Source organism: Panthera leo, chromosome B4 (genome assembly GCF_018350215.1).
Source record: "Panthera leo isolate Ple1 chromosome B4, P.leo_Ple1_pat1.1, whole genome shotgun sequence".
In the NCBI taxonomy this organism is placed as follows: Eukaryota; Metazoa; Chordata; class Mammalia; order Carnivora; family Felidae; genus Panthera; species Panthera leo.
Genome location: NC_056685.1, coordinates 82,677,374 through 82,694,001, shown reverse-complemented (window position 1 = coordinate 82,694,001; position 16,628 = coordinate 82,677,374). Strand labels below are relative to the sequence as shown.

The window sequence follows — 16,628 nt, the reverse complement described above, 5'->3', positions numbered from 1 at the left end:
TTGCTGTGCTCAGGGAGTCGCAGGCTAGACAAGAGCACAAACAACAAAATCTTGATAAATGGGAAGTGTGCCATAATAGGTTTGCATGGGACATTATGGTGGTTTAGAAGGGAAAACATTTTTTCTTTCCCCTGTTGAGTATATGACTTCAGAGTGATATTCACAACCATTTTCTTGAAATGGTACAGCTAGAAAAATCATCTACTTTCCAGGAGGCCTGGGCATAACACTTGAAATTCAACTCTATTTTCTTATATTATAGAAGTATAACATGGGTTCTGGGCCTGTTAAGGGAATGCAGTTTTTATTATCTTTAAGTAGGCTCTATGCCCAGTGTGGAGCCCAACATGGGGCTTGAACTTGCAACCCTGAAATTGAGTCAGATGCTTAACGGACTAAGCCAGGTAGGTACCTCTAGTCCTTTTAAATTATTGTTTTAAACTTGGTCGCATTTGTCTGGAGTATGCCAAAGGTATTAGTGTGATTGATAAGTAGAGTGTAGTTTTTAGCTTCAGGGGGAAATTTTTTTGAAGTTAAACCCTTCTATTTTTATAGTGTAGTTCTCTTGCAAAACATTTTGTGTATCAGTTCTAGAAGTTAGAGTCATTAAGGGTTCTGGTGGTTTTATTGCCAGCCATTGAGCTATAGAAATAAAGTATAGCTTGATGGGTTTCTGACTGTGTCCTGTCTCGTAAGATTTTCTAAATTTAATTAAATTTATTTTGTGTTCAAACACTTGAACCTATTCAAGTGTTTCATTAATCCCTTTTGCTCAGTCAGGTACCAAGCCTTACGGATGGCATCTGATCCCTCTAACTCCAGTATTTCTGGCCGAAAGGTGAATCAATAGGTCAAAACTTGAGAAATATTATTATCTCATCTGAATTGTAGTTAGTATTGCTTTAAAGAAAATTATTGGGGAGAGGATCACTTGAGTGAGTTTTTAAGTTTGGCATCTGTTCCCATAGTTTTTGTCCATTTTGACATGTGATAAAGGTGCTTATATTCAACTTTCAAAAAAAAAAAAGTAATAATCCATTGATTTTTGAGAGAGCACAAGCAGGGGAGGGGTAGAGAAAGAGAGGGAGACTGAGAATCCAGAATCTGAAGCAGGCTCCAGGCTCTCAGCTGTCAGCACAGAGCCTGATGCGGGGCTCCAATTTGTGAACCATGAAATCATGACCTGAGCCAAAGCCGGATGCTTAACTGACTGAGCCACCTCACCTTTATACTGTGAAGTTCCCTTCAAGGAAGGGAAGGAAGGCAATTAGTTGTTATAATTGCATGAAGGTTTTATCTACCAATTTAGTTTGGGCTAGTTTTAGTTTCTTCTGTTGGGGATTTTTTTCTTTTTTCTTTTAATTAAAAAAAAATGTATTTGTTTTTGAGAGGGTGTGAGTGGGGGAGGAAGAGAGAGAGGGAGACAAAGAATCTGAAAGCAGGCTCCAGGCTCCAAGCTGTCAACACAGAGTCTGATGCGGGGCTCGAACCCAAGAACCGTGAGATCATAACCTGAGCCACCCAGGTGACCACCCCCCACCCCCCACCCCCGCCTTTTAAATATTTTTAGAGAGCACAAGCACTCAGCTTGAAGCGCAATGCAGGGTTTGATCGTACAGATAATGGGAGAGGCAGAGAAGGGGGGACAATCTGAACCAGCTTCAGGCTCTCAGCTTCCAGCTATCGCACAGAGCCCGACGGGGCTTGCACCCGTGAACTGTGTATGAGATCATAATCTGAGCGAAAGCTGAATATTCTACCAACTGAGCCACCCAAGCTCTCCTAGCAGTCTTCTAAAGTGGAAAATCATGTCACTTGCTTATAAGTTTTATTGTCCTGTCTGAATAATTTGTTAATGTGAAGAACCTATCCATAAGTGTAGCCCAAATATTTCAGCTTTAATCCAGTGACCTTCACTTCCATTGTCCGTCTAGCAACCTATTTCCATGGCTATATGTAGTAATGACCAAAGTTCAGGAGAGAGAGTACTATAAAGCTGCCTCTGCTACAAGTGTAACAGCTTTGTCCCTTAACCGCTGTTCTTTGTTCTCACAAGTAATAAGCCTCACAACTCTATAGAGTTGGATCCTTCTATTTCTCTGTGGTCATCTCAAACCCAGTGGTTCTCAACATACCAAAATCATGGGGCTTTGTGATAATGTGGATTCCTAGGTCCCAATGCTAGATAGGCATGTAGGTCCATGTGGGGGCCAGAAATTTGCACTTTAACTGATACTTGAGGTCAGTGATTCTTGAGGTGTGATCGCTGGACTTAGCAGGAGTCTCCCTAAGAACTTGTTAGAAATATAAACAAATTCTGGGCCCCTAAACAGGTCTACTGAGTCAAACAGGATAGAGGCCAGTGATCTTTTTTATTAAAAAAAAATTTTTTTAACATTCATTTTTCAGAGACAGAGTGTGAGTGGGGGAGGGGCAGAGAGGGGGACACAATCTGAATCAAGCTCCAGGCTCTGAGCTGTCAGCACAGGGCCCGATGCGGGGCTCAAACTCACAAACCGTGAGATTATGACCTGAGCTGAAGTCGGGCACTTAACTGACCGAGCCACCCAAGCGCCCCCAGTGATCTTTAAGTCATCTAGGTGATATGTGCCAAAATTTGACAACCACTGTTTTTTGTTTGTTCAGTTTTAGAATATTTTAAAGAGAGTGTGAGCAGGGGAGGACAGAGAGAGGAAGGTACAGAATCTGAAGCAGGCTCCAGGCTGCAAGCTGTCAGCACAGAGCCTAACATGGGGCTCAAACTTAAGAACTGTGAGATCATGACCTGAGCCAAAATCTGGCGCTTAACCAACTGAGCGATCCAGGTGGCCCCAGAATCTGAATTTTAGATCCAAAACTGGTTGTTGGGGAGACAGTGGTTCAGCTCAAGTCATGATCTTGCAGTTCATGAGTTTGAGCCCCACATTGGGTTTACTGCTGTCAGCACAGAGCCCGCTTTGAATCCTCTGCCCCCCTCTCTCTGCCCCTCCCCTGCTTGTGCTCTCACAAAAATAAACATTTAAAAAATACAGATTCTGAATCAGTTTATGCTGCAGGTATATCAGCTCTGTTCAGTGAGACTGACTGCTGAAGGAAATATTCTATATGTTTATTGTCTGATAGAGTAGCTACTAGCCACATAGTTATAATCTGAAACGTGGCTAGTGTGACTGAAAAACGGATTTTTTATTTAATTTTAGTGAATTTAACTCCACCCCATATGGTTATAGTGGATAGTGTAGTTTTGGTGATTCTGATGCTGGTGATACCTGGCCCACTTGTTAAAACAATTCATTAATCAAATTCTAACCAAATGCTATGGGGAAATCCTTCCAAGCATGATGTAAAATGTAAAAGCTATAAAAGAAAAGTTAAATCTGACATTAAAAATTAACATGGGGGGTGCCTGGGTGGCTCAGTCGGTTAAGCGTCCCTTCGGCTCAGGTCATGATCTCGCGGTCTGTGAGTTCAAGCCCCGCGTGCGGCTCTGTGCTGACAGCTCAGAGCCTGGAGCCTGTTTCAGATTCTGTGTCTCCCTCTCGCTGACCCTCCCCTGCTCATGCTCTGTCTCTATCTCAAAAATAAATAAAACGTTAAAAAAAATTAAAAAAAAAATTAACATAGGTTGGGGCACCTGGCTGGCTCAGTGGTAGAGCATGTGACTCTTGATCTCAGGTTTGTAAGTTCGATTCCCACATTGGGTGTAGAGATTACTTAAAAATAAAATCTTTAAAAAAAACAAAACAGGTCAAAAGCTATTAGGTTAAAGGATAAGTGCTGTACTAGAAAATATTTAACAACATTTTTTTTTTTTTAACATTTATTTATTTATGAGACAAAGAGCATGAACGGGGGAGGGTCAGAGAGAGAGGGAGACACAGAATCCAAAACAGGTTCCGGTCTCTGAGCTGTCAGCACAGAGCCCGATGCAGGGCTCAAACTCACGGACCGCGAGATCATGACCTGAGCCGAAGTAGGACTCTTAACCGACTGAGCCACCCAGGTACCCCTTAACAACCTTTAACAAATATTTGAAGAGCGTCTGACTTCGGCTCAGGTCATGATGTCGCGGTTTGTGAGTTCGAGCCCCTCATCAGGCTCTGCTGACAGCTCAGAGCCTGGAGCCTGCTTCGGATTCTGTGTCTCCCTCTCTCCTTCAAAAATAAACATTAACAAAACATAAATTTAAGGGGTGCCTGGGTGGCTCAGTCGATTGAGCATCCAACTTCTGCCCAGGTCATGATCTTGCGATTTGTGACTTTGAGCACTGCATTAGCCCCGCATTTGGATCGTGTGTCTCCCTTTCTCTTTGTGCCCCTCCCCTGCTCGTGCTCTGTCTTGGTCTCTCAAAAATGAATAAATGTTTAAAAAAAAATTTTTTTTTAATTTTTTTTTTAACGTTTTATTTATTTTTGAGACAGAGAGAGACAGAGCATGAACGGGGGAGGGGCAGAGAGAGAGGGAGACACAGAATCGGAAGCAGGCTCCAGGCTCTGAGCCATCAGCCCAGAGCCCGACGCGGGGCTCGAACTCACGGACTGCGAGATCGTGAGATCGTGACCTGAGCCGAAGTCGGACGCCCAACTGACTGAGCCACCCAGGCGCCCCTAAAAAAAATTTTTTTTAACATAATTTAAGCCAACATTTCTAGGAATCTATGTTAGAAGTATTAGTGCACACTGTGTACAAGATTTATTTTTCATTCATTATTGCATGTAATAGCCATTTGAAACAATCCAAGTGACCATTAATGGGGAAAAATAAATTATTACATGTTCTTAGGGCATAATGTGCAGTCATAATCAATAAAATAGATGTATTGGGGCTTCTGGCTGGCTCAGTTGGTACAGCAAGTGATTCTTGATCTTGGGGTTGTGAGTTTGAGCCCCAAGTTGGGCATAAAGATTTACTTAAAATCTTTAAAATTTAAAGAAAAGAGTAAATGTACTGACACAAGGTTCTGCAAAACAAAGGTCATACAACTTAATTTTTCTGGGGGCACCTGGGCTAAGTCAGTAGAGCATGCGACTCTTGATCTCAGGGTTTTAAGTTTGAGCCCCACCTTGGGTGTAGAGGTTACTGAAAAAGCGGCTCCTGGCTGTCTCAGTCAGAAAAGCTTGTGACTATTGATCTTGGGGTTGTTAGTTCAAGCCCCACATTGTGTATGGAGATTACTTAAAAATGAAATCTTTAAAAAAAAATTACTAAATAAAAATAAAAGTTTTCTGCAGTGTGCTTCCACTGAGGTTTAAAAAGATGCAAGGGTGGGGGTAGTATATAAAGTTCTATGTGTAAGGAATTGGATCGAAAGTGAATGGGGTATATGCAAAACTTTTAGTAAGAAAGGGGAAGTGTGATTTTGGGGGTAATTGTACTGTTGAAAGGATTTATTTCCTGTGTATCAAGAATATGTTCATGTATTACTTGTGTAAAGAAAAAAACCAAAACTGGTGTTACAAGACAGTATTCAATTTCTGAGGTAGAACATTTTTTTTTTTTTTTTAATTTTGAGACAGAGACAGGGTGAGTGGGGGAGGGGCAGAGAGAGGGGGAAAGAGCCTGCTTGGGAGCAGACTCCACACTGTCTGTGCAGAGCTCCATGCGGGGCTTGAAATAATAAACCATGAGATCATGAACTAAGCCGAAATCAAGAGTTGGTCGCTTAACCAATGACACCCCCCCCCCTCCCCCAGCAACCCTCTGAGGTAGAACTTTTAAGGATTACATTTGGGAATGACTGAGGAGTTAAGATGCTTAAGTGAAATGTGAGTGTGAAATTAATTGGAATTCAGAGGTTAAAGAACTCTAGAAGCTAGAATATTGCATGGATTGTTTTCATGAATTTGAAATCATCCAAAATGATAATAAAAAATGTAGAGACAAAAACATCCTAGCCATTACAGGGTACTAGAAGAATGTGTGGCATGACCAAATAAAATCGGTAAGTTTTTCAGTCACACATTATGCAGTCATTTGGAATTAACTTCAGGTAAAAAGCCAGATTAGGTCTACGGGGTTCCTATTGTCTCATTATAAATAGCTTCTGTTTCAAGTAAAATAGTACCTTGGGCTATCCGGGAATCAAGAAACATGATATAGGACCAAAACATACCAGAACTCTAAACTAAATGACACAATTTGTTCAGAAAGTTCCATCTCAATTCAAACTAACCACGTTTACATTTATTTTAGACAGTATTTACAAATTTAGCAGCTTTTCTGATTTCAGAACAGAACCTAAAGTTGCTGAGGGCAAACACTGACAGCAAAAATAAGTTCACAAACTTCAGGGGTCCCTGGGTAGCTCAGTCCGTTAAGCATCCAACTTTTGGGTTTCGGCTCAGGTCATGATCCCATGGTTCGTGAGATTGAGCCCCGAGTCAGGCTGTGTGCTGACATCACAGAGCCTGCTTGGGATTCTCTCCCCCACCCTCTCTTTCTGCCCCTCCCCTGCTTGTGTGTAAGTGCTCTTTCTCAAAATAAGTAAACATTAAAAAGTTCACAAGCTTGGGGCTGGGTGGTTCAGTCAGTTAAGCGTCTGACTTCCACTCAGATCAGGATCTCACGGTTCACGACTTCCAGCCCCACAATGGGCTCTGTGCTGACAGCTCAGAGCCTGGAGCCTGCTTCATTCAGATCTTGTGTCTCCCTCTCTCTCTGCCCCTCCCTCACTTGCATTCTCTCTCTCTCTCTCTCTCTCTCTCTCTCTCTCTCTCTCTCAAATATATAAACATTAAAAAAAATTTTTTTTAAGTTCACAAACTTAAGCATAATGGAGAAACATCTCTTAGACATCTACCTTAGTAACACTGAAAGTTAGCATTGCAATGTGATTCAAAGATGTTTACTGATAAATATCCAAGAAAAAGTTAAATTATTGATTATCTGCTAAGGGAACAAAGAAATATGTGACACATTTGAAAAAGCAATGAGCTTCAGTTATCTGGAAATTTATGAAAATCTAATACCTGGGTTTAGTGAAGTGTCAGGATAAATGTGTTTGATGATTAATAAAATTTTGGCCAAGACCAAAGTTGGTGATACAAAACCAAAGGATCTTAACACTAAGTCAATAGGAAGTTGTAATACTAGCTGACATAAATACAGTGTTAATTATGTGCCAGGTATTGTTTTAAATGCTGCTTTCATTAATAATCTTAAATCTCAGAACAAACCCTATGAGATTATTTCCATTTTATTATTGCCTTTATAGATTAGAAAACTAATGCTCAGAGAATTTAACTTGCCCAATGACATCTATTAAGTAGCAAAAACAAGATTTTAACCTTGACAGTCTGGCTTCAGTGACAATACTCTAAGGAATATCCTAGCCTATCTATACAAACTTAAGCTCTAATAGTTGAGGGAGGCTAGTAAAATATATAGGATCTTATTAACTGGGATACTGTGCCCAGCCTAATGGAAAGCACACATGGGTCACAAATCAAAAATGTGGATTATGTCATATGATGCAGCCCATTGAAATCTTTGACCCTACTTACCCAGGATATAAATCCCCAGTTTTCAAACCTAATTGGTTCTTTTCAGCCCTTATTTTACAGGATGTTTATGTGATTGGTGCTATTGACCACTTTCTCCTTAACATTGTCTTTCCTAATTCTTAACATGGTTTTGGTCCTCTGCTTCTTCCTTCGCTATTTTTCTCTACCTGCTCCATACATGTTGCTGTTTTCTTGGGTTCTTTCCCTTTTACTAGGCAAGATTACCCAAATTTTACATTCTCTTCCTGTTTTCTCCTTCAAATTCTTTAATAGCTCTACCTGCCAAACAGGAAAATTTTTCACTATCATTCAGAAAGATGAGAACTAATGGGAGCTGGTGGGGAAAAGTCTGGGGAGGTAGCACCATTATAAACTCTATATAGCCAGGTTCTAATAGATTAAGGTCTCGAATCCCACCCCCAAACACAGAAAAGGATGCCCTGTTTCTGCTTTTCCATACTTCAGGAACACTTCCTCACACCTACCTCTGCCAGTCTCCATTCCATCCAAAGCACTGAGAGCTGGCTCCTGTTAATCTTACTATCCCTTCTCTTTTTTCCTTCACCTCTATCTAACCTTCCTCACCTGCAGTTAAAACAAAAGGAGCATACGGTTTCACGCAAACGTGTGCTTGGAATAGTCTCCCTACTTTATCCTAGGAATTTCTACTCGGTTTCACAACAGGTATATCCATCTCCTACTGTTAGAGGCAATTCCCCTACATCTCTAGGTGACCCATATTTATCCCCTCTTTCGTGCACCCACTTAACCCTGTACTAATCAGGACCCATCACATTTTACTGCATTGTTTTCTGTTTTTAAAAGGGAGGTCTTAAGTCTTTTGTTTCCTCAGTGCCTAGCACACATCTGTTAAGTGACTGGGTTCCATTAATTTCTTTCATTGTACGGTTTAAAGTGATTTAGATTGTCCGGATTCGTGACATGCTGAACGGCCTGGAAGCTTCCAAGAGTACTACTGCAAAAGAAAAACCGAGTTCTGAGTCTGGAGAAGTCTCCGGACTTTTCCAAGGTCACCGTCAGTGGTGTTTCCCCAGGCTACTACTTCCCCAACCCCCGCCCCTGAGACTGTCAACCTACTTCAAAGTCCTATCTAAGGTGAGAGCCCAAGGACAGTCAAAAACAGCCCACGTGCTTCACAACAGGAACTCTGCCCCTTTCTTTAACGTAGTTCCGCCAAGTACTCTCTCCAATTGACATCGCTGTTGTCCAATTACATTTCGAGTCTCTGAGGGTTGCCCCTAACCAGACAATATCCAATGAAAAAGAAGGAATTCAGATTGGCACCAATTTTGACCAATGGTTGAAAAGATCAGAGATTATTAACCTATAGGAGCAGCACTGAGAGTGATATTCAGCAAACTCATCCAATGGACTTGCTTACTGAAGAGTAGGCCTCTCCCCAACGGCGGGGGAGTTGGCGGCCGGGACCGCAGCAGCGCTCAGTCCCCACCCGAGCTCCGCCATGTTGGGTTTCGTGGGCCGTGTGGCCGCTACCTCGGCCTCCGGGGCCTTGCGGGGACTCAGCTCTTCAGCGCCGCTACCCCAAGCCCAGGTCTTACTGCGGGCCACCCCGGCGGTGCTCCAGCCTGGTAAGTGCCTTCCTCTAGGAGCTGGGGTTTTTTTCTGCCGCCCCATGACCTTGAGCCGGGGGCAGATTTTCACTTGGGCCTAAAGCTGTCTCTGGTGTTAGAAGGACGTCAGGGCCAGCGACCTGCCCTCTAATGGCGGGAGAACCAGAATAGGACGCCCACGGGAGGTTTCTTAGACCTAATTCGTCTCATTTTGGAAAAGGAGTTCTCTGTGACGGAAAAGTGCGGGCAGGTGCACTGACCTTACTGTGAATGGGGGCACTGAGCCCTCGAATCATGGGGTTTTGTGCATGGGAAAATTGTGCAGACGCATTCTCGGTTGTTGCGCGGCCTTCCCTCCGGACTCGTCTTACTAGCAAGCGAGACGAGGCCGGTCATGGGCCGAATTTACCAGTTCTTGGGGGTTAAGACGGGGCTTCCGATTACCACTAACAGCCCTGACCCCGATTTCTTCCAATCTTTTTTGTTTGTTAGCTAGAGACTATGCCGCCCAAACATCTCCTTCGCCGAAGGCAGGCGCTGCCACCGGGCGCATCGTGGCAGTCATCGGTGCTGTGGTGGATGTCCAGTTTGATGAGGGACTACCACCCATCCTAAATGCCCTAGAAGTGCAAGGCAGGGACACCAGGCTGGTTTTGGAGGTGGCTCAGCATTTGGGTAAGTAGAATTTGTTAGAAATGGTAAAGAGCTTGTTTAGTCCAAATATCCCCCACATCAGTCTTCCTTCTATGATGATTTTATCAAAATGACTTTCGTTCTTCTGAGTATGCTGAAGCCACATTTAGGTACTGAGAAGGAGTCTTGGCTGATTTAGGCCTTTCAGCCAGCTGAACTTCATCATATGAAGCCAACTTGTCCTTCTGTATAACCTGCAATGCCTTTAACAGGTGAGAGCACGGTAAGGACTATTGCCATGGATGGTACAGAAGGCTTGGTTAGAGGCCAGAAAGTCCTGGATTCTGGTGCACCAATCAAAATTCCTGTTGGTCCTGAGACCTTGGGCAGAATCATGAATGTCATTGGAGAACCTATTGATGAGAGAGGTCCCATCAAAACCAAACAGTAAGTATGCCTCCTCCTGTATCTACATGCAAAGGAACTGCTTTTTCTGTAGGTTGTTTTGGGGTTTTTGTTTTGTTTTAAGTAAGCTCTACATCATACCTGGGGCTTGAACTCCAGAGCCACATGCTCAAGTAGACTGAGCCAGTCAGACACCCCTCTTGCAGTTTTGTACATTAAGGCAACACCTAGTGTAGCAAAATTTTCCTGCAGAGAATACTTAAAATGCTGATACTGTTATTAAAACCACAAATGTAGTTTTTTCTGAGGAAAATTGAGAATGTAGAAGTTCTAATTTTAGAAAACTTGATTCTTAGGACTCAAATTGATTAAGTGACTTTTAATACCAAAGGCTTAGGTTGTGGAGTTTCCAGAAGTAGCAAGTCTTTGTATTTCCTAATGATATATGAAGAAGTGCTGTTAGGTTAGGGCTTATTAAAAAGAAAATCTTTACGACGGTTAGGAAATGGGGACAGGGACCTGGGTGGCTCAGTCAGTTAAGGGTCTGATCTAGCCTCAAATCATGATCTCACGGTTCATGGGAATGAGCTCTGTGTCGGGCTCTGCAAGGACAGTGTCGAGCCTGTTTGGGATTCTCTCCCTCTTTCTCTGCCCCTTCCCTGCTGGCTCTCTCTCGCTCGCTCCCTCTCAAAAATAAATAAACATTAGAAAATTTTTTAAAATGTTTGGAAATGGGATCATTGCTTCGTGAGATAATGGAATTCCCTTTATTGCAGAACATTAGGCTAGGTGCCACATGACAACTTGTCTGGAGTGTTATATAAGAGGTGAGAGGGGCACCTGGGTGGCTCAGTCGGTTGAGCGGCTAACTTCCGCTCAGGTCATGATCTCGCAGTCCGTGAGTTCAAGCCCCACATCAGGCTCTGTGCTGACAGTTCGGAGCCTGGAGCCTGTTTCAGATTCTGTGTCTCCTTCTCTCTGACCCTCCCCTATTCAGGCTCTGTCTCTTTCTGTCTCAAAAATAAATAAACGTTAAAAAAAAAAATTTAAAAAAAAATAAGAGGTGAGACTATGAGTAAAGGGTTAGAATTGGGAGGAACCTTTCAACAGGATGAATAGACCCTGCTCCTCTTTTCCAACCTTTACAGATTTGCAGCTATTCATGCTGAGGCTCCTGAGTTCATGGAGATGAGTGTTGAGCAGGAAATTCTGGTTACTGGTATCAAGGTTGTGGATCTGCTGGCTCCCTATGCCAAGGGTGGCAAAATTGGTATGTTACTGGTGGTACATATTTTCCAAACCTAACGTGGGAAGAAAAAATCCTATCATGTAATGAGTGGGTACTGAGATCTATCCCTCACTGATGAGTAGCTTCTGACTTTCGTTCTTCTGAGTTTGCTGAAGCCAGATGCCATTCCTGAGAAGGGAAAAGAGAAAAAAGGGTTTTTTGTTTTTTGAAGTTTGCTTATTTGGGAACACAGCACTCAAATATTGCTTCTTTTCAACCTCTTCCAGGGCTGTTTGGTGGTGCTGGAGTTGGCAAGACTGTACTGATCATGGAGTTAATCAACAATGTGGCCAAAGCCCATGGTGGTTACTCTGTGTTTGCTGGTGTTGGTGAGAGGACCCGTGAAGGCAATGACTTATACCATGAAATGATTGAGTCTGGTGTTATCAACTTAAAAGATGCTACCTCCAAGGTAAGGAGTAAGCTGATTTATGTTCACATAGTAGTTGTGCCAGGGAACCATTTTAGTTGACTGCAATGCTAGCTGAAACCCTGTGTTAGAGTTTCATTTTAGTGTCCTATGACACTTTTTTTTTTTTTTTTAAACTTTTTTGTAATGTTTATTTTTGAGAGAGAGACAGTGTGAGCAGGGGAGGGGCAGAGAGAAAGGGAGACACAGAATCTGAAGCAGGCTCCAGGCTCTGAGCTGTCAGCAGAGCCCGACGCGGGGCTCGAACTCACAGACCGTGAAATCATAACCTGAGCTGAGGTCAGAAACTTAACCCGACTGACCCAACCCAGGCGACCCACAAAGGAAATTCTTGACAGTGTTTTCCCCCAACAATCTAATACATTAACACACATTTTCTTTTCTCTTTGATATCAGATTACATTTTCAGACTTTGTTTTTAGTAGGTAGTCCCATCATTTGAAAGTTAATTTTGGAAAGCTGGAGGTAATTCAGATGTCTCAAATAGCCCTATTTTGTGCCCTTCACTTAGTCTTATTTCCTATTTCAGGAATTTTGCTTCAATAACATAAATCTTTGTGGTGTTTGAACCACGTCTCTAAAAGGGAAAAGAAATTTGCAAATCATAATGACACTTGCTGAGAAGGAGGGTTTTTTGGTAGTTTCTCTGGTTTGGGGTCCTTGGGCATATGGCTTCCATATTCCTCTCCCAGGTTTTCTGATTGTGTATGATTACTTCAGGTAGCGCTAGTGTATGGTCAAATGAATGAACCACCTGGTGCTCGCGCCCGAGTAGCTCTGACTGGACTGACGGTTGCTGAATACTTCAGAGACCAAGAGGGTCAAGATGTACTGCTCTTTATTGATAACATCTTTCGTTTCACCCAGGCTGGCTCTGAGGTAAGAGAAGAAGGTTTGGGAGGATCTGTTTCATTTGACCTTTTTATGGAATGATGCAGATGAGGCTAAGATGTAGACACCTAAAACCTGTGTCCTCATTCCCCCTTCTTTTCTTTTTTTTCCCTATAGGTGTCTGCTCTATTGGGTAGAATCCCTTCTGCGGTGGGCTATCAGCCTACCCTGGCCACTGACATGGGTACCATGCAGGAAAGAATCACCACCACCAAGAAGGGATCTATTACCTCTGTGCAGGTAAGAAAAATGAAATGGATGAAGGTCTAATTTATGTAAAGTTAGATACAGAGAAATATAAAACCTAGTTACTTCTCTCTCGAGGTTTGTTTTTTATTTTTTTTAATGTTTATTTATTTTTGAGAGAGAGAGAGAGAGAGACAGCACGAGTGGGGGAGGGGCAGAGAGAGGGAAACACAGAATCTGAAGCAGGCTCCAAGCTCTGAGCTGTCAGCACAGTTGCAGGGCTCGAACTCACAGACCGCGAGATCATGACCTAAGCTCAAGTCAGACGCTTAGCCAACTGAGTCACCCAGGTGTCCCTCAAGGTTTTTAACAAGGTTAATGAGCTCCCCGAAATAATGTGTAATATTCTATGGATTCATGTTAGAGACTAAAAAGTTAAGAAATGCTCCTTTAAGGTAGTTAAAGGCATGTATGTGAATGTAGATTACAAAGTGTAGTGGTTTCTAGCCTGAGGAGTCTGGAGATGCATGGAAACCGGACATTAATTATTCAGTGTATTTATGCACTGTACTTATGTGCTACACTATGCATTTTCAGACATATATGTAGATGGTATAAACAGTAAAATTATCTAAAGGGTCTAAATTGTAGTAACTTTCAGTGAGGCATTGCAATCGTGCAAGGTTTTTTGTTTTTAACTAAAAGTGTAAGTATCAGTATAATAGGGTTAAAATGTAGGATGAAGAACAAAAGGAAGGACAGTGAAAATTTTTCATCACAGCTTGGAGGGACCAGATCATCTATAAGCTCACTCAGCAGGTATTAGGGATGGTAAGAAGTCTTTTTGGGGGTGGACTCTTAAATGCTAAGAAGTTGTAATGAAATAATGAGGAGAGGGCAGAAAGGCAGCGTGGCTTTTAAACAGAATTATTTGGCTTCCTGCTGCTCTTCATGGGTTCTTGACTCACTCTAGGCTATCTATGTGCCTGCTGATGACTTGACAGACCCTGCCCCTGCCACTACCTTTGCCCATTTGGATGCTACCACTGTGCTGTCCCGTGCTATTGCTGAGTTGGGTATCTATCCAGCTGTGGATCCTCTGGATTCCACCTCTCGAATTATGGATCCCAACATTGTTGGAAATGAGCATTATGATGTTGCCCGTGGGGTACAAAAGATCCTACAGGTGAGTACTGCAGGTGAGATCAGTGACTAGAAAGTCATATAGTGGGTATATGGGTACTATATTAAGACCAAAGCCTTCCTGGTGACTTGTGTGATTTGCTTTGGAGCAAAGAGGAGACCTGCAGTTTCTATTAAAGAGTATTAATGAGGGTCTCTTGGGTTTCCAGGTACTTAGATTTAGAATCCATTTTTTCCTAATGGCAGTAGACTAGAAGTGGGGAGAATAAGACACTGATCTTAGCTGAGGGCCCTCATGCTTCCAAGCGTGTAATTTCACCACTATTTCACTTGCAAAGTGAGGTAATGTGCTAAAATGCTTTGTACTAAGCTCAGTGTGAATACAAGGTGGTATTAACCCTGAGGTTTTTGTCCAAATTTAAAAGAATCTGAATATTTATTCAGGCCTCCTGTTTTCTTACAGGACTACAAATCTCTCCAGGACATCATTGCTATCCTGGGTATGGATGAACTTTCTGAGGAAGACAAGTTGACTGTGTCCCGTGCACGGAAAATACAGCGTTTCTTGTCTCAGCCATTCCAGGTTGCTGAGGTTTTCACAGGTCATATGGGGAAGCTGGTACCTCTGAAGGAGACCATCAAAGGTTTCCAGCAGATTTTGGCAGGTGAGACTGCCAGTATAAAGCTGAATATAAAATAGCAGAGAAGCTGAAATCTCTAATGTTCACTGTGCTATGTTCCCATGCCAGCCATCATCAAGCAATGTATAAGCATGTTGTGTCTAAAGAATTTTTTTAGTTAAAAACTATTGTCTGTCAGTGTTCTTTGGAAATCGTCTACTTCTGAGAGTGAAATTTGTATCACTTGATTGTTGTCATACAATACTCAACACTTACTGAGTGCTTTCAGTCCTAGCTACTCTTCTGAGTGAATTACAGATCCTTGTTTTTACAAATTAGGAAAATTGAAGCACAGAAAAGTTTAAAATAACAGGTTCTGATACCATCCAGCCAAGGTAGAGAGCAAGAATTTGAACCCAGATTATGTGGCCAGGACCATTCTTTTTTTTTTTTTTTTTTTTTAACGTTTATTTATTTTTGGGACAGAGAGAGACAGAGCATGAACGGGGGAGGGGCAGAAAGAGAGGGAGACACAGAATCGGAAACAGGCTCCAGGCTCTGAGCCATCAGCCCAGAGCCCGACGCGGGGCTCGAACTCACGGACCGCGAGATCGTGACCTGAGCTGAAGTCGGACGCTTAGCCGACTGAGCCACTCAGGTGCCCCAGGACCATTTATTCTTAATCCCTACTATATCGTCTTGTAAATTGGATTTAAGACAGAAGTTTGTTAAAAGATTTCTTGGATGACACACATTTATCATATTCTGACTGGTTGCCCCAAGTGGTGAAGTATTTATATACCACAAAAAGTTTATCATTCCACTTCTCACCATTGAATTTTTTTCCCATACAGGTGAATATGACCATCTCCCAGAACAGGCCTTCTATATGGTGGGACCCATTGAGGAAGCTGTGGCAAAAGCTGATAAGCTGGCTGAAGAGCATTCGTGAGGAAATCCTTTTGGCAAACTAAGCGCTTGTCCTCTGTGCTGTACTTTTCCTTGCCCCTAATCCAAAAATCTGTTTACTCCTTAGGCCACAATCAGAGCCTTGATTGAAGACATTGTGTTCTGTCTGAAGAGTATTTAAGGTTTCCAATAAAATGTACACCTGTCAGAATTGGTCTGTTTTTCTTGGTCCTGACAACATAACCAACACTGAACATTAGAGTGGCTGTAAGAAACAGCACAAAGTAGACCACATATGTTTGAAATGGGGTCATCAAAAATGAAAAGCCATTGTCTTGATGGACAGCTGTGGGTCTTGTGAGGGGTTCCCTGTAGATGATGTGATCTCAATAGTAGGGCCTCAGCTTTGGCCTTTTTGTTATTTGTCAAAGCAAATTATTTGCTTCTTGAATATTCTATGTAGTTTATTCCTGTTGGTTAAAAAGCACGTATTTTTTATTTTTAGAAGAGTATATTGTGGAAAAATGGGTCTGGAGGGGACTATTCTAAGACAAAGCAGGGGTTAATGAATGAATCCAGTTTTTAGGAAATGAGTGTTCTGAAGGATTAATAACAAATATGCAAAGATTGAGTCAAAAGGGCCCCCCCTCTGTTTTACCTAGGCTTTTTTTTTTTTGGCTTTGCTCCTTCCCCTCCCCCCACCCTCCTTTTTTCAGAAAGTTCCTTGACTACTGCCTGCTGATTTATATTTTGGGCAAACATAGAGTTGTATGATTGTTTCAGGCAGTGCATGGTGTAAAATAACTATGAGGCCTAATCCTGAGCTCTGCTGAGATCCTTTAGGAAAGGGAGATTGAATCTTAAAAGGAATGCCAATTTCCAGAGTTTGTGGGGGTGGGGTTGGGCTTCTGAAATACATAATGGAATTAGATAAACTACCCTTCATTTTAGCCACTAAAAGTGCAGGGTTAGGAGTACTCAAAAGTATCGTTTCACAGTGAAACAAGTGCAAGGTCAGATTTGGTGCCC

At 42.4% G+C, this 16,628-nt stretch overlaps 1 protein-coding gene and 2 non-coding genes across 3 annotated transcripts; all 3 read left to right on the top strand.

Annotated features, from left to right (window-relative positions):
• Positions 1 to 8,920: 8,920 nt before the first annotated feature.
• ATP5F1B (ATP synthase F1 subunit beta) lies at positions 8,921 to 15,810 on the top strand. Its single transcript, XM_042946899.1, has 10 exons — positions 8,921 to 9,112; positions 9,587 to 9,769; positions 10,000 to 10,174; positions 11,281 to 11,402; positions 11,648 to 11,832; positions 12,571 to 12,729; positions 12,859 to 12,981; positions 13,901 to 14,113; positions 14,534 to 14,735; positions 15,545 to 15,810. The coding sequence occupies exons 1-10, from the start codon at positions 8,986 to 8,988 to the stop codon at positions 15,640 to 15,642; spliced, it is 1,587 nt and encodes a 528-aa protein (XP_042802833.1). The 5' UTR covers positions 8,921 to 8,985; the 3' UTR covers positions 15,643 to 15,810.
• On the top strand, positions 9,835 to 9,909 carry LOC122225732. Its single transcript, XR_006205336.1, has one exon. It is a non-coding gene; the product is annotated as a small nucleolar RNA SNORD59 (small nucleolar RNA).
• Positions 11,488 to 11,558, top strand: LOC122225731. Its single transcript, XR_006205335.1, has one exon. It is a non-coding gene; the product is annotated as a small nucleolar RNA SNORD59 (small nucleolar RNA).
• Positions 15,811 to 16,628: the final 818 nt, after the last annotated feature.